This window comes from Capra hircus, chromosome 5 (genome assembly GCF_001704415.2).
Source record: "Capra hircus breed San Clemente chromosome 5, ASM170441v1, whole genome shotgun sequence".
In the NCBI taxonomy this organism is placed as follows: Eukaryota; Metazoa; Chordata; class Mammalia; order Artiodactyla; family Bovidae; genus Capra; species Capra hircus.
The window spans coordinates 66,419,383-66,444,760 of NC_030812.1; the positions used below are offsets into that span (position 1 = coordinate 66,419,383).

The 25,378-nt window shown below is 36.2% G+C and overlaps 2 protein-coding genes across 3 annotated transcripts in view; one reads left to right on the forward strand and one right to left on the reverse strand.

Annotated features, from left to right (window-relative positions):
* HCFC2 (host cell factor C2) overlaps window positions 1-25,378 on the forward strand; it is a 50,656-nt gene that overhangs the window by 21,984 nt on the left and 3,294 nt on the right. Inside the window, exons 8-15 of one of the 2 annotated variants that reach the window (XM_018048188.1) lie at window positions 2,512-2,679; window positions 3,199-3,251; window positions 8,806-8,983; window positions 11,834-12,037; window positions 12,585-12,658; window positions 14,542-14,679; window positions 16,176-16,361; window positions 20,200-20,485. In XM_018048188.1, coding sequence (XP_017903677.1) covers window positions 2,512-2,679; window positions 3,199-3,251; window positions 8,806-8,983; window positions 11,834-12,037; window positions 12,585-12,658; window positions 14,542-14,679; window positions 16,176-16,361; window positions 20,200-20,485 — 1,287 coding nt within the window. Of the gene's footprint in view, window positions 1-2,511; window positions 2,680-3,198; window positions 3,252-8,805; window positions 8,984-11,833; window positions 12,038-12,584; window positions 12,659-14,541; window positions 14,680-16,175; window positions 16,362-20,199; window positions 23,397-25,378 lie in introns of those variants that run through there. The other variant, XM_018048187.1, reaches the window with a different exon arrangement.
* LOC102169908 (60S ribosomal protein L35a) lies at window positions 18,650-19,063 on the reverse strand. Its single transcript, XM_005680552.3, has one exon. It carries the CDS (start codon window positions 19,012-19,014, stop codon window positions 18,682-18,684), a length of 333 nt encoding a protein of 110 aa, XP_005680609.2. The 5' UTR covers window positions 19,015-19,063; the 3' UTR covers window positions 18,650-18,681.

A 25,378-nucleotide genomic window follows, 5' to 3' on the forward strand; every position in this document is an offset into this window, starting at 1 on the left:
TCTTCATTTGCTTTGGATTAGTAATGGTCACCTTGTTTTAGATTTGTATATATTTACCACTAATTCAGTCTATGCTCTCTTGTTTAAATCTTCTCTCATTATGGTTAGAAGCATCAGATATTCTATCAGACTTCCTCATCTTGGAGAAATTTCTCCTCCTCCAGTCTGGGATGTAAAGGGTATATTGGAACTCTGCCTTCTACAGAGTGAGCACACCTATCCTCTTAGAGTCTCCCTTCGTCCTCTTCCTGAGGATGTCTTTGGCCTCTCACCTGTGCTGGTTTCCCTGCTTCCTGGATCTCTTATTTTCCCTTTTCTTAGTTTACTTCCTCATTTTTTGTAGAACACATCCCAGGGAAAGGGTGCATAGGTGATATATTTATTTTGAGATTTTGCATTGTTTGAGAATACATTCAGTATTCCTTCCCATCAAATTGGCAGTTTGAGTGGAAATAGAATTGTATATTGGAAGTCATTATCCTCCAGAATTTTGGAAGCTGGGGAAAATGTTTTTTGAAAGGTGTTATATTGTATTCAAACTTCTGACGTTTTTGTTGAGAAATCTAAACCACTTCTGATTTTGGTCCTTTAAATGTGAGCTTCCCCCTCATGCTTAATAGCTTTTAGGGTTTTTTCCTTGTCTCTACTGTTCTTAAATTTTATGATGTATGTTGTGTGTCTTGTTGTGTGTCTTTTTTAAATTCCTTATGTTGAGTACTCAGTGAGTCCATTCAGTCTGGAAGCTCATGTTCTTCAGTTGTGGGAATTTTCTTGATTTATTTCACTGATTTACACCCTGCTGTTTTCTCTATTTTTCTTCATGTAACTTCTGTTATGTGGGTGGTGTATCTTCTGGACTTGTCTATTTGTCTGCTTTTTCTCAGGTATGGGTTGCCCTACTTTGAGAAACATAAATAAACTGAGTTGTGAATAGGATCATGGAGGAATTTACATGTGAGTAGTTGAAAGAACTTGGCTTAATTATCCTCTAACATAGGGTCATAAAACTTTTTTTGGTAAAGACACAGAGTGTAGATATTTTAAGTTTTGTGGACCATATGATCTGTACTACAACTACTCAACTCTACTGGTGTAATATAAAAGGAGTCATGTTATTTAGTTGTTTAATCCTGTCTGACTCTTTTGCACCCTCATGGACTGTAGCCCTCCAGTCTCCTCTGTCCTTGGGATTTCCTAGGCAAGAATACTGGAGTGAACTGTCATTTCCTTCTCTAGGGGATCTTCCCTACCAAGGGATAGAGATCTTCCCTACCCTTTCCCTTACCTTCTGTTCAAACCCACAGGGAAGCCCAAAAGCTGGACTCATAGACAATGCATAAACAAATGAACATAGGTGTATTTCAGTAAAACTTTATTTACAAAAGTAAGCACAAACTGGATCTGGCCCATGAGCCATAGTTTGCTTTTGCTGACCCTTATTCTAAAAGATACAAAGAAATAGATATTAGACTTGTTATATAAAGATTTGTTATATAAAGATTTGTTATATAAAGATTTGTTATATAAAGATTTGTTATATAAAGATTAAATTATAACTTACAGATTTCAGCTCACGGAACTGAAACTGTTAGGTGTTCAGTCGTGTCCAACTCTTTGTGACTGCATGAACTGTGGCCCACCAGGCTTCTCTGTCCATGGAATTCTCCAGGCAAGAATACTGGAGTGGGTTGCCATTTCCTTCCCCAGGGGAATCTTCCCAACCCAGGAATCAAACCTGGATCTTCTGCTGCAGGAAGAATCTGTAGGCAGATTCTTTGCCCTCTGAGCCACCAGGGAATTTCAACTCACTAGAAGAATAGATTTTCCTTATGTAACTGTCTAGAGATGGAATAAACTGCTCTGGGATTTGTGAGTTCCCTAATTTTGTAGGTAAGCAAAAAGAAAACTGGGATATTGTAGAAATAATTTTAGGTACTTTTCTCCAGTTCTAAGAGTCCATGATCGTAACTTGTTTTAGAAATGTTGGTAATATTTTATGCCAAAATAATTACCTGTTTTGAGTAGTACAAGTTTTGATAAGAAGGTATTAACTTCAAATAAGTTATATTTTTCAAAATATCAGCTCTAAATCATATTTGCTAACACTAACAGTATTTCTAACATGTATTCTCTTGGCTTAAAATTGGTTCATAAAATTAAAAGCTCCTGAAGAGGTAAAATAGTATAGCTGTAACTGTCAAGTACTTGGTTCCCCCGCCTCCTCGAGGATTAATTTTTTTTTTTTAATTTGGTGACTCAGCTTAGACCTGGATTATTTTGTTTGTAGTTTTATTTGCATAAGTAATTAGATAAATACATTGAATCAGAACTCTAAATTATTTTCATTTGACCTGCTATAGCTTTGCTTATCTGAGTAAATTTTTTCCCTCTTAGTAAACAGATGAAATATTCATTGCTGATATTTTCAGAATTCCAGGTCTCTACAAACTATATAGAGAAACTGTTGATACATTTGAAACTTAAATACTTAATACCAATTTTGTTCTTTAGAGAAACCACCAGCACCATCACAAGTACAACTGATCAAAGCCACTACCAATTCTTTTCACGTCAAATGGGATGAAGTGCCTACAGTTGAGGGCTATCTTTTGCAGTTGAACACAGACTTGCCATACCAAGCTGCCTCATCAGATTCTTCAGCATCACCAAATATGCAAGGTAGTATAATTTTTACACTTAGAGCATATATGCTCATATGCTTTATGAAAAAAAGATAACTATAGAAAAGCCTGTGATTAGATCTGGTTTAAGAAATGTTATGCTATGATGTTTCCTACCTGGTAAATCAAATGTTTCAACTCTGGAACTTGACTGTATTACCATCGTGATATAGTAGAACACATAGATGTGTAGGGTAGAATGTTTTTTTTGTAGTTCATTTTGATGTGCTTTCTTAATTTGATATGATACTTGTTTAATTATTTTTTATAAATATTTCAGCTTTCAAAAATATTTGAACTAACAGGCACTTGGAAAGTAAAAGCAAATTTAATTTTACATGTTCTTCCAAAAAGGATTTAAATCAGCTATTAAGCAGACTATTAAGAAAACAGATAAACTTTGATAGTTACTACCTTTTAAACCTTTAATATGTAACTTTTAAAAGTATTTGACTGTGACATATTTTCTTGGAAGTTTATTTATAGCATATCAGTCTGAACTTTTCTATTTCTACAGGAGTCAGGATGGACCCTCACAGACAAGGCAGTAATAGCATCATTCCTAACAGTGTAAGTTGAAAAAATGTATAATGGTAAATGAATGTTTATGGTTATACTGCCAGTTTTTATTAATATTTTATATTACCTTAGGATAGGGAGTCTCAACCATGGCTATACATCACATTCACCTCTGAGATTAAAAACAAATAAACACAGGTTCCCATGCCTTTCCCTAGATCCAGTGAAACAGAATCTTTAAGATGATGACCAGGTAACTGTTTTTTAAGGAAAGCTCTGCATATCATTGTGACAGTAGCCTGAATTAAGAACCCTTGGCTAGGAGATTGAAGTCTCATTGTACATAGTATCAGAGGCTAGTATACACACAAGCATACACACCATATATATTTTAAAAAATAAATTTAGGTGGTACTACAAGGTTTATAATAAAGAGCAACGGTTCCCTACTCTGTTCCTATTTGCTCTTGATCCTGCCTCTCTAGAAACTACTACTTTCAAATATTTTATCTTTCTTCTGTATCTACCTTTGTGCGTATAAATAAAATCCTTGTGCTGCCACTTCCTGACTTTCTAGTTTTAGATCAATTGTTTTCAATAATGGAAGATGAAGTTTTTTTGGTCTCTTAAAATATTGCCATTTCCTCCCCTTTCTCTTCCCATGCACTTATAATATTTTTAGTTGAATCATTATGTGGTATTTACATTGTGATGATGACATACTCAGAGCTGAGCCCTGTAATGTGCTATGAACATTGTTCCTTCTTCATGTAATTTTTTGTTTTTCTTGGCATTGTTAACTGCCTTACTTTTTCATTTGCTTGATTTTCTTCTTGCCTATCATTAATTCATACTCTGATTTTCCAATAAAATAATAAAACTCAAAATATTCGAACATATAGTTTCTTTTTTCTTTCTTTACCACCCCTCTGCCCCAGTAACCATCCCTACTGAAACCTCTGCCTTGATGCTCTAGTTTGTGCTAATTCTTCTCTAAGTCTGCTGCTCAGCTGTAATCTTAAAACTTCCATTTGTTTCTTTTTTAAAAAACAAGTTTTATTTATTTTTTAATTTTTTTTGGCTGTGCTGGGTCTTCCTTGCTGCATGTAGCCTTTCTCTAGTTGTGGCTAGTAAGGGCTGCTCTCTAATTGTTGTGCATGGGCTCTTTTTCCCCTCCCCTTTTTTCTTATTTTATTGGAGGAAAATTTCTTTACAATGTGTTGGTTTCTGCTGTACAACAGTGTGAATTAGTCATAAAGAATTTGCCTGCCAATGTAGGGGACATGGGTTCAATCCTTGGTCTGGGAAGATTCCACATGCTGCAAGGCAGTTAAGCCTGTGCAGCACAGCTGCCAAAGCCTGTGCAGCACAGCTGCCAAAGCCTGTGCTCCCCAGAGCTAGTGCTCCTCAACAAGAGAAGCCCCCGCAGTCGCTGTGGCACATGGGCTTGGTTACTCCACAGCATGTAGAGTCTGCCCAGACCAGAGGCTGAATCCATGGCGCCTGCAGACAACTTCCTAACCACTGGGCCACCAGGGAAGTCCCCATTTGTTTTTTATTGTAAGCTTCTTTTATCTCTTTTCTGTGTTAGGGCCTGTTTCTTGATCTCATGTCATTCTCTTTTTTTGATATTCTCCAATAGTTTCCTGAGAAAGGGAGTATGAGAGGTAAACTTTTTAAGATCTTCCATATCTGAAAATGCCTCTCACTCTGTTTACATTTGGTTGGTAGTATGGCTGGGTTATAGAATTCTATATTGGAAATGTTTTCCTGAGAAACTGAAAGGCATTTTCCTACTGTCTTGTAGCATTCAGTGATGCTGTTAAGAAGTTGGATGCCACTTGGATTCCTGATCATTTACATGAGACCTAATTGTTTCGTTTTAATCCCTAGTTCTCAGAAATTTCAACAAGCATGTACCTTAGAGTGTATGTCTTTGCTTTATTCACTGTGCTGTCCATTCAGTGGACTGTGTCATTCTGGGAACTCAGGGCTTTCACTACTGATTATTTCTTCTTTCCACATTCTCTTTTTTTTTTGTTACTCCTGTTATTGAATGATGGTACTCCTGCACTAATCCTCTGATTTAACTTTTTATTTTCTATCTTTTCTTCTGATTAGTCTGCTTTCTGAAAAGTTTCTTCATTTGTATTATAAATTTCTTATTCAGTTTTTAAATATATTCAGCCACATAGTTACTCTCTAAAAGCCTGATCCTACTCTTTCTTTCTTTTATGGCATTTTATTTTTGCTTCAAAAATATAATATATCTCTTATCTCTTCAAGAATTATGCTTTTTAAAAAAAAAGGTGAGTTATATTCTTCTCTCAGCATCATTTCTTTTTTTCAAGCTCCTTTTAAAAAAATTTGGTCTTGGACTTCCATATTAGAGCCTGTCAACAAATGTCTGGTGATGCTTGGTATCCTTTCATGTTTAAAGTGAGGCATTAAAAAGGAGCTTGGAGGCTGTCTTAGTCCATTTGGCCTGCTCTAGCAAAATACCATAGCCTAGATGGCTTATAAACAAGAAAAATTTATTTCCTGCATTTCTGGAGTCTGGAAGTCCAAGATCAGGGTGCCTGTATGGTCGAGTTCTGGTAAGGAACCTCTGAAGGGTTGCAGACTGCTAACTGATCATTGTATCCTCACATGGTGGAAGGAACAACTGATCTTTCTTGGCCACTTTTATAAGGGCACTAGTCACAGCCCAAACATGCTGCTTTCTGATACCATTACCTTGGGGGTTAGATTTCAACATGTAATTGTGGAGAACACAAATACTCAGACCATAGTGGCTCTATGCATATAGCATGTTTGATTAGTAGACCTTAATGAGGGTTTCTGGGTGAGAATCCACAAATACTAATATCTTTTCTCTTGGACCAATGGGTTTCCTCTGAGACTTCTCCAGCCTCTTGCTTATGGGTTTTAAGCCTGGAGCTTAATGCAGGGTAAGCGGTATCTCTCTGTTCAGTATACAGACTTTCACTTAATCCCATTTTCAGTAGGTTGCCTATTCTCCAACCTCACCAGAGAGATACTGTACCACAGTCCAGAGCCTCCCATTTCAATCTTTGTGCCTACCTTCCTTCTTCAGTTGGAATGGAGGTGTAGAATTTGTTTGCCTTTGTATACTGGAAGAGCAGAGCTGGGGCTACAACCACTTTTTTTTTAGTTTTAAATTTATTTTTTAATTGAAGGATAATTGCTTTATAAAATTCTGTTGGTTTCTCCCAAACATCAACATGAATCAGCCATAGGTATGCATATGTCACCTCCCTCTTGAATCTTCTTCCCACCTCCCTCCCCATACAACCACTGTTTATATAGTCTTCTATATGATGGTCCTCTGGTGTTTATTTGCATTCTGTACTTCAGCCTCCAAAGAACCTGATGCCTCCAATTTCCAAGCCTTTCTGGGCTCTTTAGCAAAAATGGTTCACCTGTCCATGACTTCCCACCTACAGGCTCTTAGCTTCAGCCTTTTCTGCTCTATAAAGGCATGCCTCATTTTTTGCACTTCACTGTACTATGCTCGCAGATAGTATGACATGGGGAGTTCATAGTGAAATAAACTTGAGGTCAAATTCTTGCTTTGCTGCTTGCTGGCTACTTGATCATGGGTATGGTATCTAAGATCTCTGAGTCTCATTATTTTCCATCTATAAGCTAGGGTGATATTATCCAATTTATAGAATTCTTGTGAAACTTAAGTGAGATTCAGACTTTATAAATATGTATCATGGAGCCTATCAGGTAGTATAATGGTCCCTAATGGTTGTGGATATCACCATCGTCATTTATTAGCACTAGCATAATCACCGTCAATTAGAATGGAGGCCGAGTGTGTATTGGGCTTCCCTGGTAGCTCAGCTGGTAAAGAATCTGCCTGCAAAGCAGGAGACCCTGGTTCAATTTGTGAGTCGGGAAGACCCCCTGGAGAAAGGAATGGCTACTCCAGTGTTCTGCCTGGAGAAGCCCCAAGGCCAGAGGGGCCTGCCGTCCATGCAGTTGCAAAGAGTCAGACATGACTGAGCACAGCACAGAGGGCATATTATGAACAAGTATCCTTTGAGCCATGAGAAATTATAATTGACTATGGTTATAATTGACATTAAAGATGGAGACAGAAAAGTAACAAAAAACAGGTAACTAAAAAGAGGCAGGCAATATTGGGGTATTTGAATGAAGCCAGATCACCTTTATGGTTCAGCAGACCTATAGTTATTGCTATATAATAACTGATATTTACATTGGTGATTTGAATTACCACAAGGTTTAAATGTGTTTATTATAGTATCTTTAAGAAAATAAACAGGTGATTAGGAAGATTGCTATCTAAAATGTTTAATGGTGAAGAATATTGATATGTGTATGTATTAAATCTTGATGCCTATATGGAAAACTCAGTCATACAAAATAATTCATATGCTTGAAGGTTTCATGTAACAGATTTGTCTTTTAGGATTCAAAAGATCTTTAGTAAGGGCTTCCCAGGTGGTGCTATAGTTGTGAAGAATCTGCTTGTCAGTGCAGGAGACATAAGAGACACTGATCCCCAGGTGGGGAAGATCCCCTGGAGGAGGGCATGGCAACCCACTCCAGTATTCTTGCCTGGAGAATCCCATGGACAAGGGAGCCAGGAAGGCTACAGTCCATGGGGTTGCAAAGAGTTGGCAATGACTAGAGTGACTTAGCACACACAAAATCTTTAGTATACATGTCTAATCTTGTTAAGAAAATTTGACCAGAATGTTAAACTCAGTACCTTGGGTATTGTCACCTATTCAGTTCAGTTCAGTTGCTCAGTCATGTCCGACTCTTTGAGACCCCATGGACTGCAGCACGTTAGGCCTCCCTGTCCATCACCAACTCCCGGAGCTTACTCAAACTCATGTCCATCGAGTCGGTGATGCCATCCAACTGTCTCATCCTCTGTCATCCTTCTCCTCCTACTTTCAGTCTTTACCAGCATCAGCATCTTTTCCAAGGAGTCAGTGCTTTGCATCAGGTGGCCAAAGTATGAGAGTTTCAGCTTCAGCATCAGTCCTTCCGATGAATATTCAGCACTGATCTCCTTTTGGATTGACTGGTTTGATCTCCTTGCAGTCCAGGGGACTCTCAAGAGTCTTCTCCAACACCACAGTTCAAAAGCATCAATTCTTTGGCGCTCAGCCTTCTTTATGGTCCAACTCTCACAACCATACATGACTACTGGGAAAAACATAGCTTTGACTAGAGGAACCTTTGTCGGCAAAGTAATGTCTCTGCTTTTTAATATGCTGACTAGGTTGGTCTAGCTTGTCCATATTTACTTGAATACTAGCTACCACTTGTAAAATATAAATTTTATTCCCTCGAAATTTACTGTTCCTTTTCCCTTCAGAACTGATCTTTTGAGAATGGATATTAAGTGAAAAGAAATTGTTTTCTTAAGCTGTTATAAAATTTAAAGAATAATATAAGGCTATAATTTAAGCTGTTTTATATTTTGGATAATTTATTTTCAAAAGCATTTAAGTTGTAAATTATTTTGCTTGTTTTTACATATATTTCTATTTAATTGAACATTACTTGCTGCAATAAATTATTTTCTTTCTTGTAGATCAGTGATATAGTGAACAGTGTAAAATCTGAACATACAGCCATGAAAGGAACTTCAGTGAAAAACAAACCAGATCTCAAAGCATCAAATGATTCTAATGCCTCTTTGCATTCATCTTTGTCAGCTAATGCTTCTAATCATAATAGTTGTGTGGTGGATATGCTAAGGAAAAATGAAGGTATAAAGATGGCATTTTACATAAAGCTAAAGCTTTTTATAATAATGATAGAGAATTTTAGAGTCTTTGAAAAAGTAAATGTTACATAGTTTGGATCCAGTTTCAAAAGATGATATATACTTCATGATACCAAGCAAGAACTTACCTAAATAGTGAAGATTAGTTATTGACTACAGAATTTAAATGAGGCAAGCTCTCGTATGCCATTTGAGGTTGGCCAGTGTGTTCAATGTCACTGTTCCATTATTCTATTGTCCTAGTGCTTATAACTATCTGTAATTATTTATTTTGGGTCAGGATTTTGTCTGTCTTATTCATATGTATTTCCTCAGCACCCAGATCCATGCTTGGCAAATTGTAGTCACTTAATAAATAAATGAATAAATAAATATTTGCTTAGCAAATAACTGTATTATCCTCAGAAAGATAGTTCATTTATGAGAACTGTTGATTAGCCTGTTGAATGCATGGAACAGCTTATAATTTGATGGCTTGTATTTAAAAGATTTTAATTTTAATATTCTGGTATCATTTGTGATGTATTAAATGTTACCTCTGATTTCAGTATCTAAACTTTTATAAATCTTATTCTGATATATCCCTGGCATAGTAATAGGTGGCCTCATTTTTAATTTGAAAAAATTGTGACAGTTAATAAAAAGCTAATCCCTCTTCAGTAAATAACAAGACAAATATTCTTTTTATTTCCATTTTTCTTTAAGAATCCATGGTAGATAAAAATATTCAAGAAAAATAGTTTCCTATAGTTTTTCTGATTTCATTACTTGTGGAAGAGGAGAGACTTTGTTTTGTTGATTTGCTGATGTAAATGAATCATTTGGTCAGAATTACAAAAGCTTGGTACTAGACATCAATTTAAATTTTTATAGTGATTTTCTATGTCCATCATGTAAAGAAGTTTACACTCTTGAAAACAAATATGAGCTTTGAGATTTTAGGATCCTAATGTACTCTAAATCCTACTTATAAGGCAGTTTGGATAAAATTAATATTAGGCAAATGGGGAAACGAGTGGTTATACAATGACAGCATCTGGCACATCGTAGATATTCAAATATGTAAATGAATGGCTAGCTAGTCTCAGGTTAACAAGAGGAGATTGGGCTTTTCCTCTGTAGGTTGGAGTAACTGGTATTTTTCAAAAGTGAAAGAGTGGCACGATTAGTTTTTGTTTTTTATTTTGGAAAGGACATTCTAGCCTCACCATCAGGAAGAGCTATTATAGGAGATGATTGGGAGACTTGTTAGAAGGTTCTTTTAGGACTTAAAGAGATGCATAGAGACTAAAGCAGTGGGTGAGATGGAGAAGAGAAAATACATTAGTTCAGAGACTCTTAGAAAGTAGCACCTATTAGACTAGGAAACTGGTTGTATATGAGAAATGAAAACAAGTTGAACATGACTCCCAGTTTTCTGGGTTGGATATTCAGTGGATGATGATACTCTTCATCAGGATAAGAAATACAGAAGCAAGAACAGATTTGGGAATAAGATAGGTTCAACCTTGAACTTGCTGTTTTTGAGACACTTGAGGAACATATTGGTAAAGATTTCTAATGGGCAGTTGGATACCATAGGTCTGGAGTCTAGAAGGCAGTTCTTGGCTGGAAATATTAATTTCAAAGTTAAGAATGTCTAATATCCACAAGAACAAGGACCTTCTCTGACTTGTTCACTGCTGGATTCTCAGGACCTGACACTGTGCCTAGGATATACATAGTTGAGAGATGTATGATTTGTAAATGGTAGCTAAAGCAGCAGGGAAATATGCAATGGGAGACAAGATAGGGCTTGGAAAATACCTGCATTTAGAGTCATCTGAACAAGAGAAGTCAGCTAAAGAGATTGAAAAGGCTTCCCAAGAAGGTTAGGCAAAGAACCAAAAAAAATGGTATCATACTTTTTACCTCTGTAGTGGGTATTACCATTTATAACTATAATTTATAATGGTATCATATTTTTTACCTCTGTAGTGGGTATTACCATTTATAACTATACATTTATGATGCATACATGAGTGCATACAAGTCATAGACAGAAACAACTTCAAAGAAAAGTATGTGGTCAGCATTGTTTATATTACACAGAGGTCAAGTAAATGAAAATTGATCAGTATCCCTTAGAGCTAACTATCCCTGGACATTTGTCAGAGCCATTTCCTTAGAGTGGTGTGCTCAATCAGATTGGGGTGGTCAAGAAAGTAGACTGCTCTGAAGGAAAGTAGCGAGGGAAGATGGTGACTGGAGAAGACTTGATAATGTGTATAGATTGAGGGCCAAAACTTGCACAGAAGAATTTGAAAACCTTGAAGAGAAAGGAATGATTGATAAGAGAGGATCCCAAAATATAGGGGAAGGAATGGGACCAAGAGCACAAGAGAATAGATTAAACTTACCTTAGGGGAGAAGTCATCTTCTGAAATGGAAGAGAAGACAGAGGGGCTGGGCACAGTCATAAAAACATTTCTAGTTTAGGACAAGAGAAGGCAGAAAATGGGTGGCATTCATGCCTGATGACTATTTCTTTCCTTAAAATGGAAGGCAAGGCCATTTGATCTATGGTTGAGTAGAATTTAAGAACAGTGATTCAGGGTTTAGAATGGAGGAAGGAACTGAGAAGTTGGACATCCATGGATATGATGCATTTTATTTTTCTAAATGTTGATATTTTATGCCTAATGGTTAAGTCATATGGCTGACATTTGTGGTGTTCACGTTTAATGATTTTAAAATTGAGAATGCTTAGAACTGGGTGACAAGAACTCTAAGATACAGCAGTTACTTGCAGATATTCATTTGTTAATAGTTAATCTTTTCCATTTAATTTTAGGTCCTCACACTTCAGCAAATATAGGTGTTCTAAGTAGTTGCCTGGACTTAAGAACAGTAATCCCTGAAACTTCTGTATCCAGTACTGTTTCCAGCGCACAAACTATGGTAACCCAGCAGACCATTAAAACTGAATCATCCAGTACAAATGGGGCAGTTGTTAAAGATGAAACTTCACTAACAGCATTCAGTACCAAAGCTGAAGGTTTGAAATGTGTTTCACATACTGTATTTTGACCCATTTTTATATAGAAATTCAGCAAACGTATTTGTTTTAGATGGGAATTGCATTTCATCTTGGATTGAATTGAATATAAAAAGATAAAGGCATTTCATTTAAAATCATTATATAGTATATTCTCTGCTGCACTGTAATACAATCAGACTTTATCTTTCCTACCATGAGTTTATTCAGCAAAACTTTTTTTCCTTAGAAAAGATTAGTTCTCTGCTATGGAGTAACAGTTTTTATAGCTTGATCAATTTCTGATTTTGTAAATTCTTATTTTATGATTTTGCAATAGGAATTGTATTTCATGTTTGACAAACATTCTCTGAAGTTCCAGCTAGTCAGCAAATCCTTGAAAACATGAGCTTTGTGAATTAGTTCAAGTTAGAGGGTCCATATTTCTAATTGTTGTGATTTTTTTTTCTCCCTCTGGCTATTTTTGCATATTTATAAGTTATATTTTAATGTGTCTGTTTGCTCAGTGATTATATAAGTCTTATCTGATGAATTGTTTAATTTTTAGTTGATGAAACATGTGCACTGCCTGCAACTAAGATAAGCCGTGTGGAGGCACATGCTGCCACGATGCCGTTTTCTGTAAGTATATGCCCTGGAGATGAGATGTGCTTACAGATGGCTGAATACACTTTAAATGCTGAGCAACTTCAGCCTAAATTCAGGAAAAGGCTCTTGGGTATCCTCTTAGTAATTACTTGACACAGATTGAAAAATGGAGGCTTAAAGAGAAAAGTGTTCACAGTGTAATCTTAAGTGGAAAAAGTTGGATAAAAAAATAATATATATAGTGCATTCCTAGTTTTATTAAAAACACACAGTACATACATTCACACTCTCACATGAATCCACACAAATCTACACTACCTTGCTAGATGATTTTCTTCAGGTTGTGGGGCCAAAGATAATTTTTACTTTTTCTTTATGTTTTCAGTCTTTTTCTATAATGTTAACTTTCATAATCAGAAATGTGTGTATATACATAGATATATGTACATATGTAAATTAATTAACAATTTAAAGAATAAAAAGACATGTTATAGAACATAAAACTTGAATGGTTTTATTGCTAGCTGCTTAATAGAACAACAGAATATTGCAATCTTGAGTCAGACACACCTGTAGGATATCCTAATAATCTCTAACATTGGATTTTTTGGTGGAAGGCCAGAATTAGTCTGCCTGGTATCAAACTTAAATGCCAGGAATGTGCCTCACAAATATTATACTAAGACTGTCTCAAGTGGATGAATAGGAGGATAATACATATATGTGGTTTTGTATATTTTTAAATTATCAGTCATTTCAACTTTATTGCTATGAGCAAGAGTTTTTATTTAACCTAACATTTACCATTTAGAACCTTCAAGAATAGTTTGTAGTTTTAGTTTGCTTTCAGTGATGATTCTGTGGATTTTGATCATGTCTTTACCTTCATTAGCTTTCACCTTTCCAGAATGTTAAGCGCTAGTGTTCTAATAACTCTTCTCAAAGAAGAATTATTAAAATGATTTTTTTTCTCTTGAATCTGTTTTACAGTGCATCAGTTGGAATGGTATCTATAGTTGCAATTGGAGCCAGTTGTTTTATAAAAGTTGTTGAAGAGCGTTTTAACAAGTTTAAAGCTATTTCTCTTAAAAACCTTTAAGACTCTCCTGGTTAGCTCACTTTATCATGTGTGATAGCCTCAATAACAAGTACTGTGAATTATAAGCATGTACCTCTGCTGTTATGTATTTAAGACAGATTAAATAACTGAAGTACATATTTGTTTCGAGCTTCTGGAAACAGGGTCTCATTTATAAAGAAGATGGGCTTAAAAAGGACAAGTACAATTCACTTATCACTAAAAGTAGTTTAAGGTACAGGAAGTTTATTTGTTAAAGCAAGATAAAAATGTCAAACTGTTTAATCTGCTCCTCTTTAGTGTATGCTAAATTATATTCAAATTGCATTTTAGTTTTGAACATTTTTTCTCCTTTTAGGTTTGGAGAATCACAGGTATTTCAAGTGCAAAGATCACTGAATTTCTGCTAGTTGTTTTTGAATCTAGAAATAAGCCAGCTTGCAATGAATTTTTCCTTATTCGCTCCTTTTGGAGCGAGTTGTAATGTCACACTAAAGGGATTATTACATTTTCTGAGAGAGTCTCTGAAATGACAATGTTCTATAAAACAGCTGGCATTTTAACGTATCACTGATTGGAAAGCATGCTAACTCCAGTAGGTTGATAGCACAGAGCTACTGACTTGGAGAATGCCTGTCACTCCCTGTGTTTGAATTGGCATCCCTGTCTCACTTGTCAGTTGACCTAATCTGTTAAGAGTTTATTTACTTATGAGCTATTAATGTTGTGGCGTTTACCCATATACCTACTTGTAGATCACTGCATGGAGTTATTAAATCTTGGCATTTCTTGTATGTTCAGTAAGAGTCTTCATAAATTTTTCTTTCTCTGAAATTAGAAAGAGACTCCTTCAAATCCGGTGGCCATGGTGAAAGCAGGAGAACGACAGTGGTGTGACGTAGGAATTTTTAAAAATAATACAGCTTTGGTGAGCCAGTTTTATTTGCTGCCAAAAGGGAAGCAAAGCATTTCAAAGGTAGCTATTGACGTGTTTTCTACACTGTTAAGTATAAGCCTCAAACATGCAACTTTAAGAAGTAATCCTGATTCAGGACATTTGAATGAGTGAAATTGGGATCTGTTTACTACCTATAATTAAGAGTTTGTATTAGTTATTGTATTCTTTTTTAAGGCTCCGTTTATAGAATATATCACAAGCAGGTTATTTTAAAAAGTCTTATACACTCACTGGGCTGGATTTTGAGTCATAAATGATACAGTCTGGCCAGTACAGATGAAGATTTCTTGAAGTATCTCTAATGTTGTTACCTGGAGTGTTTAGAACGGAACTTTTTTTTAACTTAGAACTTTTGTTAGTCCCAATTTCATAATTTAAGAAATGTAAAGTCCTTAACACTATTGAATACAGTGAGGACCTTATATATAGAGAGACATTAACCTTCTAAGAATTATGAAATAGATAACAGCTCCAAAGCATACTGAACTAATTTTTTCTGGAATGGGAATTGCAGAGAGGGAATTGCCAACAAAATGGATATTCAGGTTTGAATCTCCCAGAGATCTTACAAATGGAGAATGTAACATTTATCATTATATTTTGGTTTCTCTAATACTACTTTCTGGTGTCCCACTTTTACATATTGAATCCTCCAATTCTTAACAAAAACAGACATCCTTATTAATATTGTGTTAGTATTATGCCTAACAAAATTTCTGGCTGTAGTTTGATTTCATATATATGGAACTACCTGTATCTAAGGGCCTGGTAGCTATCTGTCTTTCCCCAAAGAAGGAAACATATAGTAAACTTGAGTTTGAGTTATCAGTTTCAGCACTTGACAGTGTGACCTTGGACAAATCACTTGTTTAACCTCGCTGAGACTGTTTCCTCATCTGTGAAATGAAGTAACTCCCTTAAAAATGGGACGAAACGTTGGCACTATCTCACAGTGATGTAGTGATGTAAAAACTGTTTGAAAGTTGTAGGTGTTATGAGCTTCCTACCTAGAGTATGCAATCCGGTTATTTAATTTAACATTTATTCAGTATCTGCTGAATGTTAATTTTTAAAATGCTCTGTGCTGGCATGCTAGTTGTTCCTTTTTGATCAAGCTTGCTTGCCTATGTCCAAAACGTATCATTCCTGGCTAGACTGACAGTAAATCTTCTGAGATTTTTATTCCAGGTTAAATTTACATGGAGATAGTTGTTACTTTGTTAATACTGGTTAGTTTTTTTCTCTTTTCTCTGTATTCTTGATGTGCAGAATACCTTCATATTTCTTTTTATAACCAGTGACTCTCAACTGGAAAGGCACTTTTCCTCTGGATGAGAATCACCAATTTATGGGCTTATTTACCTTTGTTTTGAGGGGGTTCATTCCATATATGAAAGAGGAAAATAATGTGCACTACAACCCTAAAACTTAATTCATTCTTTAAAAGTTTTGTTATTCAATGAAAAATAATTAATTACATCTTTCCTTTGACTTTTGCATATATTACATTTTAGATAGGAAATGCAGACGTACCTGACTACAGTTTACTTAAGAAACAAGATCTTGTTCCAGGCACAGGATACAGATTCAGGGTTGCTGCCATCAATGGTTGTGGAATAGGCCCTTTCAGCAAAATCAGTGAATTTAAAACTTGTATTCCCGGTTTTCCTGGAGCTCCTTCTGCAGTCAGAATTTCAAAGGTGAGACATCAGGTCAAGACTTAATGATTTAAATTATTGAAACTTTGTACATGAAGTAAAACTATCAGTTTAAAGATTCCTTTTAGTGTCTGATGAAATGAGAGATATCTAAAAGGGGTGGATTAAATTTTTAAAAAACATTTTTTGCTAATCACTCATAATATATATTTATTTAAAATATTTTAATTGGCTGTGCTGAGTCTTTTTTTTAAATTATTTATTTATGTTTGGCTGTGTTAGGCCTTTGTTGCTGCATGGGCTTTTCTCTAGTTATGGTGAGTGGGGGCTACTCTCCCATTACGGTGAGCAGGCTTCTCATCATGATCGCGTCTCTTTTGGTGGAGCACGGGCTCTAGGGCCCAGGGTCTTCAGTAATTATGGCACATGGGCTCAGTAGTTGCGGCTCGTGGGCTCTAGAGTGCTCAGTAGTTGTGTGTGCTGAGTCTTAGTTGCAACAGGTGGGATCTAGTTCCCTGACCAGGGTTCAACCTGGGCCCCCTCCATTGGGAGTACAGAGTCTTAGCCACTGGACTACCAGAGAAGTCCTCATTTGTGATATTTTAAAAATTTATTTATTTTTAATTGGAGGGTAATTGCTTTACAATGTTGTGTTGGTATCTGCTATACATCATCATGAATCAGCCATAGGTATACACATGTCCCCTCCCTCCTGAACCTCTCTCCACTGCCCCCCACCCCCTTAGATTATCACAGAGCTCCAGGCTGATTTCCCTGTAACCTCCCATTAGCTATTGGTTTTACACATGGTAATGTATATATTTCAGTGCTGCTTTCTCAATTAGTCCCACACTCTCCTTCCCCTGCTCTATCCATAAGTCTGTTTTCTATGTCTGAGTCTCTCCTCCTGCCCTACAAATAGGTTCATCAGTACAGTTTTTCTAGATTCCATCAGTTCAGTTCAGTCACTCAGTTATATCCGACTCTTTGTGACCCCACAGATTGTAGCACACCAGGCCTCCCTGTCCATCACGAACTCCTGGAGCCTACTCAAACTCATGTCCATCGAGTTGGTGATGCCATCCAACCATCTCATCCTCTGTTGTCCCCTTCTTCTCCCACCTTCAATCTTTCCCAGCATCAGGGTCTTTTCAAATGAGTCAGTTCTTTGCATCTGGTGGCCAAAGTATTGGAGTTTCAGCTTCAGCATCAGTCCTTCCAATGAATATTCAGGACTGATTTCTTTTAGATATGTGTTAATATATGATATTTGTTTTTCTGTTTCTGACTAACTTCACTCTGTATAACAGGTTCTAGGTTTATCTACCTTACTAGAACTGACTCAAATTCATTCCTTTTTATGGCTTAATAATATTCCATTGTACATATATATCATAACTTCTTTTATCCATTCATCTGTCAATGAACAACATCTAGGGTTCTTCCATGCCCTGGCTATTGTCAGTAGTGCTGCAGTGAACATTAGGGTACATGTGTCTTTTTCAATTATGATTTTCTCAGGGTATTGCCCAGTAGTGGGATTTAAAAATGCTCAACATTGCATATTATTCAGTTCAGTTCAGTTGCTCAGTCGTGTCCGACTCTTTGTGACCCCATGAATCACAGCACACCAGGCCTCCCTGTCCATCACCAACTCACAGAGTTCACTCAAACTCCTGTCCATTGAGTTGGTGATGCCATCCAGCCATCTCATCCTCTGTCGTCCCCTTCTCCTCCTGCCCCCAATCCCTCCCAGCATCAAGGTCTTTTCTAAAGTCAACTCTTTGCATGAGGTGGCCAAAGTCTAGGAGTTTCAGCTTTAGCATCAGTCATTCCAATGAACACCCAGGACTGATCTCCTTTAGAATGGACTGGTTGGATCTCCTTGCAGTCCAAGGGACTCTCAAGGGTCTTCTCCAACACCACAGTTCAAAAGCATTAATTCTTCAGCTCTCAGCTTTCTTCACAGTCCAACTCTTCACATCCATACATGACCACTGGAAAAACCGTAGCCTTGACTAGACGGACCTTTGTTGGCAAAGTAATGTCTCTGCTTTTGAATATGCTATCTAGGTTGGTCATAACTTTCCTTCTAAGGAGTAAGTGTCTTTTAATTTCATGGCTGCAGTCACCATCTGCAGTGATTTTGGAGCCCCCCAAAATAAAGTCTGACACTGTTTCCACTGTTTCCCCATCTATTTCCCATGAAGTGATGGGACCAGATGCCATGATCTTAGTTTTCTCAATGTTGAGCTTTAAGCCAACTTTTTCACTCTCCTCTTTCACTTTCATCAAGAGGCTCTTTTTTTTTTTTTTTTTTTTTTTTTTTACAAATCCACACTTTTATTTATTTTCAAGAAGTTTAAATTTTCAAAGGGTACAGCATCACACGAATTCTGTGTCCAATGGCCTTAGCAGGAAGGTTGCTTCGGAATTTGGCACGAACCATGCCACTGTTTCCATGAGCTCGAGTGATCTTTCCCCAGATTACTCTGGTTTTGTTAGGTTTTCCACCAGGAGTTACTGTGTCGTTCTTTGCTTTGTACACATAAGCACATCTCTTGCCTAAATAGAATTCAGTTTCATCTCGAGCATATACATCTTCAATTTTCAGGAGAGCAGTGTGTTCCCTTTGGTTCCGTAGACCCCGTTTATAGCCAGCAAAAATTGCCTTGGACCACAGCCTTCCAGACATATTTGTCGTTTTAGAAGTCCTGTTCCCAGCAGGCCTTCACAGGGTCCAACATGGCTGAAAGAGCCAAGAGGCTCTTTATTTAGTTCCTCTTCACCTTCTGCCATAAGGGTGGTGTCATCTGCATATCTGAGGTTATTGATATTTCTCCCGGCAATCTTGATTCCAGCTTGTGCTTCATCCAGCCCAGTGTTTCTCATGATGTACTCTGCATAGAAGTTAAATAAGCAGGGTAACAATATACAGCCTTGACGTACTCCTTTTCCTATTTGCTTATTATCAGAGAAATACAAATCAAAACTACAATGATGTATCACCTCACACTGGTCAGAATGGCCATCATCAAAAAATCTACAAATAATAAATGCTGGAGACAATGTGCAGAAAAGGGAACCCTCTTGCACTCTTGGTCAGAATGTAAATTTATACAGCCACTTGGAGAACAATATAGAGATTTCTTAAAAAAAAACTAGGAATAAAACTACTGTATGATCCAGCAATTCCACTACTGGGCATGATACTTTTAAGGACACAAATTTCAAGCAGAATTACAGCATCCAGATTTTGGAAAGTCAGGGAGATCTGTGTATGCTTCTTATATTAATTTTGTTCTTGTTATAGAAACGAAAAGTATTATGCTAGAGAATTTTAATGTGTGTGTTCAGTCGCTCAGTCATGTCTGACTCTTTGCCACCCCATGGACTGTAGCCTGCCAGGCTCCCCTGTCCATGAACTTTCCCAGGCATGAATACTGGAGTGGGTTGCCATTTCCTACCCTTCCTAGTTGGGAAGGGGATCTTCCCAGCTCAAGGATCAATGTTGTGTCTCTTACATCTCTGCTATTGGCAGGCAGATTTTCACCACTGTGCCACCTGACATTTAATTGGATTATATTTTATCCTAAGGTCATATCTCTGTTTAGAGAAGAAAAGTTCTGCTTTCAGATAAGAAGGATCTCGTTCTTTGGGTGTACAGGCAGACATTTAAGCCTAGTTATGTTTTTTAAAAGGGCATAAATTAAACATTACGGATCCAGGTAAGGTAAATTTTTAAAAATCAACAACAAAAGTTGTAACATCTGATAGTTACTTTAGTGAAAACATCTTGTGTTCTAAAGATAATATAGTAAGTGCTACTAGAGAAAACTTCAGAACCTTTATCTGTTTTTGTTTTTCTGCTCTCTTCAAGAATGTCGAGGGCATCCATCTTTCCTGGGAACCTCCAACTTCACCTTCTGGAAATATTTTGGAATATTCAGCCTACTTGGCTATCCGCACAGCACAAATACAGGATAATCCAAGTCAACTTGTGTTTATGAGGATTTATTGTGGTCTTAAGACATCATGTATAGTAACTGCTGGGCAGCTTGCAAATGCACATATTGATTATACATCCAGGCCTGCCATTGTGTTCAGGATATCAGCAAAGAATGAAAAGGGATATGGACCAGCTACACAAGTTCGATGGCTTCAAGGTAACAATAAAAAAGCACCTTTAAATTGATTTTCTTTTTTCTTTTTTTTTTTTTTTAACTGAAGCTATTGTGATGATTATTTATTAGTAACTGGTTTTGGAGATTTGTCATTTAAAAGAGTATTCTCTGACTGTATTTCTAGCAGTTATGAATTTGAGTTTGTAAGTTGTTCTTAAAATGTATTTGCTTAATTCTAGATCCAAATAAAAATAGAAAAGAAGCAAAGCCTCTCTGAAAATCAGTATATGAATTCTTCCCTATAGTTATAGCTCTATTATAAAGAAAAATAGTAAAATTAAGATAAAAGCTAAAGGCTTTATTACCCCAATATCTTTTATAAAGGCCATGTAACTCAGTCATCCTAGAGTTATTGAGATGATTCTAGTAACTGGCTGTTGTACACTGTGCTGTCTTATATGGTAAATGTTCCCTACACTGAAAAGGTCCAGTTTTTGAGTACTCCGTCTCACGTTATTCTATATGAGCAGTGGTCCTCTAGCAACTATCTTCTATTGGATAATATTTGTAATACTGATTTTAGGAGCCATTTGATTCATTTCTTTGTTTACCTACAGTTAGCACAGAGCTTAAGAAATTAAAAAAAAAAAAAAAGAAGCAAGTTCAGAAACTCTGCTTTGGAATTTTTATCATTTTCCAAGAATCATAGCAACATACAAAAAGATTAATGGGTTTTCTTGATTCATACCAGGTTGATAAATTGGAATATATTTTTGGCCAAAGCACTTACCTGGCCCTCAGTTTCCTGATTAATAGATGAGGGAGTTAAAAAGAAGTTTACCTTTAAGGTCCCTTTCAGCACTTAAATTCAGTATGTTCATTAGAAGTGAAGTTTATCACTAAATATTTTAACATCTGTCTTAATGGATCTAATTTTGCTTTTGCTGAAATTAAAATGTTCATAATTTAAAATTCAGCGTTTTTTGTCCTCCTTATCACAGAAAGAAAGAAGCACCTTAACAGGACATGAGTTTTGAAATAGTGTTTTAAACATTTGTAAGATTTTTGTAAATGCTCTAAATGTTTTATTTTTGCATTGTTTTTACCTTGAAATTGTATAAACTTTTTTACAACTGAAATATAAGCATTAGACAGCTTACTCAGGTTCCATTACAACCTTAAAGATACATATAGGCATTATGGAGAGTCTGCTACAGGTGACTTGTTTTAAACCTTTTAGGAATTTCATGGTTCCACTGCCTATTCGAATCCAGAATAAATATATAGAGCAATAATTGCAGAAAAGACATTTCAGACTAAGCTGCAGTAACTGCAGGAGCACAGGTCTGTCCTTTTTATACCATGTAACCTTTTGCCAGTTGAGGTTGACTGAGTAGCTATGTCCTCAAACTTCATGTATAATACTCCCAGCAAAGATGGATTTAATTGTGCAGAACTGATATGTATGTATGTTCCAGTTACTAATTTAAAGTGTATAGAATATTTTAATATATAATTTTTGTAAAGAACTGGGATTTTTATACTACAGTATTTGTAATTAATGTGTCTTCACTAATTAAGTTTCTCTTGAAGAAAATATGCAAACTGTTAGACACGTATTGAGAGATTTCCAAACTCTAAAGGTAAAATAAATGCACTACTGTGGTGTTGTTAGAATACCTTTTTTGTGGCTATATGAATCCTTGATCTCTAAATGTGTACTTTACAAACAGTGTTTACAAGGAGCTTCTCTGGTTTGTTAGCCCAGCACCTGCCTTGGTGAGAGCCTCATTCTGTATTTGTTTAATTCATATGCATTGCTTTTTGGCATATGCTTGCTTTTTGCACTAGTAGAATTTTAACTTACCTCATTATTATGTTTGTAATCATTTGTATAGCTTCCATAATATGTGTGATATAGGCTAAAGAAGTACTTAACCAAAGTTAAAATAAATGGTAAGCAATTTTGCACATATTAAATGCTAGGGTTTGTTGTATATGTGTGTATGTTTAGTTATAAAAAAAGTAACAATGGAAAGTTACAGTAAGTATATATTTCAAGCCCAGTCATTTTATAATCTACTTGCTTTATTAGGAAAAGGTCTGGCTTTTAACCCCTTATTCTCATTTAGGATTAACAGTTTGTTAATCAAACTGCATTAACAGTTTGCATCTTGAAGCACTTCTCTTAATGACAAAGAATAAGTTGACTTTAAACAAAGAATAGAATATTTGAGTGTTTCTAACTATTTAGTATTTTGTTTTTTAGTTTACTTTGCTTAAATGCCTCTTCTGTTCCAGACTAGCAGGTGAATATGAACCTGTGGTTCTAAAATATGTCTTATTTTCTAGAGAGAAAGGCAGTCTTTGTATACCAAGGTATTTACTTTGAGAATTAGCCCAAATTCTTAACATTTTTTTACAATTGTACATTAACTTCTAGTCACATTTATCCCTTTGATAAATGGTTGGTGACTGAAAGATGCCATAGAGAAATCTCTGTGGCTTTGACATTAATAGTTAATAACAGATCATTGAGCTGTATGTTTATGAAGAGAATGGATGGAGATAAATAATAGGAGAAGTGCATTTAGCTTCTTATGATTTGCACATTTTCTAAGTGAAGATCCTCTGGTGTTGCAGTGACTGCAGTGACTGCAGTGATAACATGCAGATATCTTTCGTAAGAGGATTTACACTGAGTTAAATTACTTTCTTTACTCCTCCTAACTGAATAAGCAATTCAGATGTACAAGTCTTTGTGCCACAATCCTCCTGGACTCTGCAGCTTTGGTTCACATAGTAGTAAAAAGATTTTTCTGTTGCACGCTCTTAGAATTATGTTTTCTAAAATATTGTACTGACTTCATTTTAGTTTAGTAAACTTTGGCAACTTAACTAGAAGTAGGGTATTGTAAACTCACTTTTACTCGCATTAAAAAAAAAAAAAAAACCAGAAATAACCTGATTGCATGTATGAGCCCCTGCTCCCTCTAACCCAGTCGCATAAATATAATCATCTGTAAGAAAGTCAAACTGTTGATCCATTATTTCAAAGACTTGTAGACTAGCAGAGTTTTGTTGCAGAGATATGGTCTATATAACTGGAGATATTTTTTAAAATTGCAGCATTTGTAGCATAAAAATAACTTGTAACATTGGATATGAAGAGATTATTCGTATTTAAAAGTATTGTAGTCATCTGATCTTAAATGAAGTAGGTTACAAAATAGACTTGGTCCTTGACCATTGAAGGTGTAAGTAACTGACAGTTATGTTTTCCAAGGCTAATTTTAGGCAGTTTTATGGACTGTGTACCAGTGACATGTAAAATAAAGCACCTTCTCTACTGTAACCAGTTACAGGTGTTATTTATTTTGAATTATGTGGAAGAAAAATTAGTGATGGCATAGTAAATCTATAGAAATGTTGATTTTGTATAAATCACTTAAAATAATATAGGCAATCTTGTAAATAATGCTGCTGTTAGTCGTTTAGTCGCTAAGTCGTGTCCAACTCTTTGTGACCCCGTGGACTGCAGCACACCTTTTCCTGCACTATCTCCCAGAGTTTGCTCCAACTCATGTCCATTCTGATGATGATGCCAGCCAACCATGTTATCCTCTGTCGCCCCCTTCTCCTTCTGCCCTCAGTCTTTCCCAGCATCAGGGTCTTTTCCAGTGAGGCAGCTTTTTGCATCAGGTGGTCAAAGTATTGGAACTTCAGCATCAGCATCCTTCCAGGGAATATTCAGGGTTGATTTCCTTTAGGATTGACTGGTTTGGTCTTGCTGTCCAAGGGACTCTCAAGAGTCTTCTCTAGCACCACAATTCAAAAGCATCGGTTTTTTGGCACATAAAGAATGAAATGTGTCTAAAAACTTGTTTACGAGTTAGTGGATTGTGTTTGGGAGTCATTTTCTGATAAAAATATAAAGCTTCTCTAACCTTTATTGTAGCTAAACTAGTATGCTTGAAAGTAAAAAGGCAAATGGCTCCAAGAAACAGATTAACCTAGTTGTCCATTTCTTTTTTTTTCCTTTGGTCTTGTTTACTTTTAATATTTTTTTCTTCGTGCTTTTCCTTTTAATTCATAGCTCTTCTGTCCTAGCTGCTCCATCAAAATGGCTGTAGCAAAGGTCAGGGATAACATCTTATTTCCCAAATCCAGTGAATTGTTTCATTGTACTTAATCTTATCATTGAAACTTTAACTACTTTAAACTTGACACTTTCACCTTTTTTTAGCTTCTGTCAAACTGTGCCCTCTGTCTTCTTATGTATCTCCTCTGTCTGCAGTCCTGTTTTCCACTCCCACCTGTCTCCAGAGATTCATGTAAATGTTGCCAATCTGATGAAGCCTTTCCTGACATAATTTATTTCTAGGGAGACTTGCCTCCTTTCTCCTGTGCCCCCACTGCCCTTTGTTCAGTCTTGTCATAGCAGCCTAAAAGCTGTTATGCCCTTAATTTGTCAGCATTGTTCCTCGCCCTCTGCCAGGTGGTAGGTCTCTAGGGCGGAGACCGGCTCTTTATCTCTCTTCCGTATCAGCCATTTAGCTGGTACTTAAATATTTTAACAAATGATTAAGGAAAATTGTCACCTTTATGTCTCTTTCCATACTTCCCCTCCTCTTCTCAAATTGCATCAAAGTGCAAGGGAGGCTTTCAAAGGGAAAGAGATTTTAGCAGATTTAATAAGCTTTTGGAGGAAATAGCTTATTTCCTCCAAAGGAGGTCCAAAGGAAAGGTCCACCTTTGTCTTACTCTACCCTGCTGTTACTTAGGTTCCTAAGAGAAGTTCTGAGATAAGTAAGAGATATGTTACTATGTATTTATTAGGCTAAAAAGGATTTAATAGGGGTGTGTATAGATATCAAGAGGGATTCTTTGATCTAAAAAGATATGAGCATTTAGTGAAATTGGTTGGCATTACTG